Source organism: Channa argus, chromosome 10, assembly GCF_033026475.1.
Source record: "Channa argus isolate prfri chromosome 10, Channa argus male v1.0, whole genome shotgun sequence".
Lineage (NCBI taxonomy): Eukaryota > Metazoa > Chordata > Actinopteri > Anabantiformes > Channidae > Channa > Channa argus.
In genome coordinates this window covers 16,415,581-16,419,142 of record NC_090206.1, presented here as the reverse complement: position 1 = coordinate 16,419,142, position 3,562 = coordinate 16,415,581, and the positions used below count along the sequence as shown (strand labels likewise).

Genomic DNA, 3,562 nt, shown 5'->3' with positions numbered 1-3,562 from the left:
TTAAAGATACCATGATGGCTTGGATCAGGGAATGTACTAGCAAATCTGCTAATTAAGGAACATTTGAATAATTAATTTACTTGATTTACTGTGGGGGGAATTAATTAATGGCTTTAGATGACAAATTTATATCGGATCACTGAAGTCAAATAAAAAATTGCTGTTCAACACAAATTGGGCAAAGTCAAATGTTCATTCGTTATTATTATAGATTATGTAGGAGTTGCTTGAGCGTTTGATATTAAATTAAGGAATAATCCATTATCCAAATATACTCAACAGTCTACGCCTAAGGTTAGGTAGGAGTAATTGCTCTTGTATGCTTCCTTTTTGTGTATTATATATTTTCCACTTTGTTTGCATAGTGTTTGAAATCTCCAAGAAGCATTTACATTTAATCATTTAGCAGACGCTTTTATCCAAAGCGACTTAATATTTGAATCACGCACATTCTCAGTTTGGTCTATTGCCGTGTTGATTGTAGAACGTATGATCAAATCCTTTAATTTTCTTGTAAGGAAACTGTTGCTTATGATATTTAATAAATAATACAAAGTGGACAGCTACTATATTGACATTGTGACAACACGTAGATGCATCGGCAACTTCTTCGATGATCCCAATTCTCTAGCTATTGGTTCTTAAATGTGACTATTTACTGCTTCTACTTTCATTAAGGTAAAATGATTCAGAAGGACAAAGGATTAGCTGCAGACCCACTTTCTTCTCAAGTTCCTCTCTTTCATGTGAAACTTTGCAAAAATTAATTAAAAAAAAAAAATCAAAAACTTCCTTATTTAAAGATTTATTAATTTATAATACAAGCTTTTATGTAGACCACATTGCATTTTAGTTTTTATATTTATTCATACTGAGCTAAACTTCATAGCAGTGACACTGATTGACAAAAACATAAACCAAAGGACACTCAATGGAAGGAATCAAAGTTTTCTGACTGTCTCTTATGAAACCACAGTCCATTAACACTTCCAGTGCACCAGTTAATTTTTTTTTTACGCTCACATGTCCTCACTAGTCCTCATACAAGTTTGCCATGTGCGTCACACACCCTCAGATACAGTCACACACAAACTCACCCACACTAAGATTCAACAAATACCTATACACAAGATAAAAATTGATATTTAAATTTCAATATTAATGATATTGAATTCCATGACAAAAGGCAAACAAGAAGACAGCATCCAAATGAAAAGGAGGTCAAACCCCACCAAAACTTTCCTTTCTTACTTTACTCTCCTCTGCCTTATTTTCAGTGTCCAGTGTGGGGAGGAGGGGGGGTCTCAGACCAGTGAAACCCCTCTCTCCCATCTTCAACCGCTTCTTCTGTCTGCATTTAACTGGCCCAATGTGTTTGCTCCCATTATGAGAGAGAGCGACAGTCTAGTCAATAAAATCTCCTCCAGGGGTGTGAACACGGCTCACGAAGGTGCACAAATCCACCAAACTCCATCTTTACAAGCCTCACAAGAAGCTTGTTGCCGTTTTTCTACACCTGTCTGACTCTCAGGTGTTTGTGAAGCTCCTCCAGAGAAAAGTATCCACTGGTCCATTACCAGGAACAAACAGGATGCGGGTAATGGCACAAACACCATGAGTATTTAGGCAGACAAATTGTTTATTGGAGGCAGGAATAGGCTGGGAGGAGCATGGTGTGATTTCTACTCTGTTCCCCTGAAGAAAAAACGTCATGAGGGAAAGAAAATTACACAATAAACATTTCTGAAATGATAAACTTGTTAAGTGCAACGAGAGGATTAACACCATTCAGTACAACACCTGGGGAAACATCCATGTGACTAGTAGGGAAGGGTCCACTCATCCTTTATAGCGCCTCCATGTCTACAAAAAGCAATGAGTTCCTGGTGATTGCTCTGTAAAACTTGTCCAACAGGAAACAGTTCTGCATCGTAGCATGGGCGTTGTTAAATGTCATACTGCTGAAATAAAAGGACTAACAACAGCAAATTCTGTCGATAGAGTACAACTTTGTGGGTAAAAGGTGAATAAATTGGCACGAAAAAAAAAGCCTCAAATTAGATAGTTCAACCAAAGTGGGTAGCAGCCCCCCGACTTTCTGTGATTTATTCCAAATCCACAGCTGCCAGGATGGTGGGTAGAAGAGAACAGAGGGTATGTGTGTGTGTTATGTGTGTGAGTTTGGGGAGGGGTAGGGAGGCTTGCTTCTGTTGCTTTACAAGAGAAGGCAGCAGTTGCTTTCTGTGGATTTTTCTCTGTTCCTCTGACCTGCAAAATTGGGACAAGAGGAAAAAAAACACAATCAGGTGAAACTAGGAAAGGAAAAAAAATTATAAAAAAACTCACTCTGCAGTGTCTCTGTGCGGAAGGACGCAGAGATTAGCGCCAGAAATGAGATGTGAAGTCTAAAAAACTAGACCACTAAAAACACTAACAGCAGAGTGGAAGATTATGACAAAATAATAAGAGTACAACTAGGGTACAATATTTTAGGTGCATGAAGTAATTACAGTTTTTACCCATGTACAAGTCACCACTTGTTATTGTAACACATTTTTAAAGAGGCTCAATTCCAACCTTTACATTAATCTTTTGATTTGATGGTGTACATTCACGTTTGTGAGGCTTTGGTGTGAACACTTTGTTCTTACAGATTTAATTGAAATGTAAACCGTGTGCGTACCAGAATAAGAACTCAGAAAATCCCACCAAACCCATAAATAACCAAAAGAGAAAATTTGGGTCTTGGGATATGGAAGGCAAAATGAAAGCAAATGCTCTGCTTAGGACTTGAAAGAAACACTGGTGTAAAGTGTTTAAAAGAGAATAACAAGGTAATTTGCCAAAAAGGAAATAAGTTCATATAAAACAGTGTCTTGATATCTTTACTGTAGAAATTAACCAGAGAAAACCTGTCAAAAAGCTAAGGCTTAAACAGACCGATTTTATGCAGGTGTAAATGAAGAGTCAACTCCTTACATACGATGATACCACTAGGAACATTATTAATTTGGATGCATTTTTTACCTCAAAAGGATTCATCTTCAAAATGTTGGAAAAGGAGGCATCTCAACCTGGGTCACAGCAGTGGAAACCACAGTGCCACACATTTTGGTTTTTCTGAACCATGACGCATGTTAAACCAAAGTTGTACTCAACACAGGATAGAAAGGAAAGATTCTCACCATGAGAGTTTGGCTCTGGAAGAGTCTCTCTGGCAACCAAGTGCATGACGGTCGTTCGGCCTGGTGGCAGCTTCAGAGCTTTAAACATAAATGATTGATAAATTTGTTTATGACAAAATAAAAGTATACTTTAATATCAAAAACTATGAAAGTTTAATCAACAAATAAATACTAAAAGATAACATGAAAGAGATACAAATGGACAAATGTCTGACATCCTCATTTCTCCACTTTGCTCCACAATCTAAAATATCTATAGTTAGACTTGATTTAGCGATGCGGATAGTTGCACCACCGTTAAATAAGCTTCCTATAATCAGTAACTTTCTGTCTCCTGACTTTACAGGGTTTATGAACTACATTAATTGGCAAAGAAT

At 37.2% G+C, this 3,562-nt stretch overlaps 1 protein-coding gene across 1 annotated transcript in view; it reads right to left on the bottom strand.

Annotated features, from left to right (window-relative positions):
• Positions 1-789: 789 nt before the first annotated feature.
• Positions 790-3,562, bottom strand: part of ubl3b (ubiquitin-like 3b) — an 8,756-nt gene continuing 5,983 nt past the window's right edge. The window contains exons 5-6 of the mRNA XM_067517655.1: positions 3,186-3,263; positions 790-2,268 (exon numbers count right to left, since the gene is read on the bottom strand). Coding sequence (XP_067373756.1) covers positions 2,216-2,268; positions 3,186-3,263 — 131 coding nt within the window. The 3' untranslated portion in view covers positions 790-2,215. The remainder of the gene's footprint in view (positions 2,269-3,185; positions 3,264-3,562) is intronic.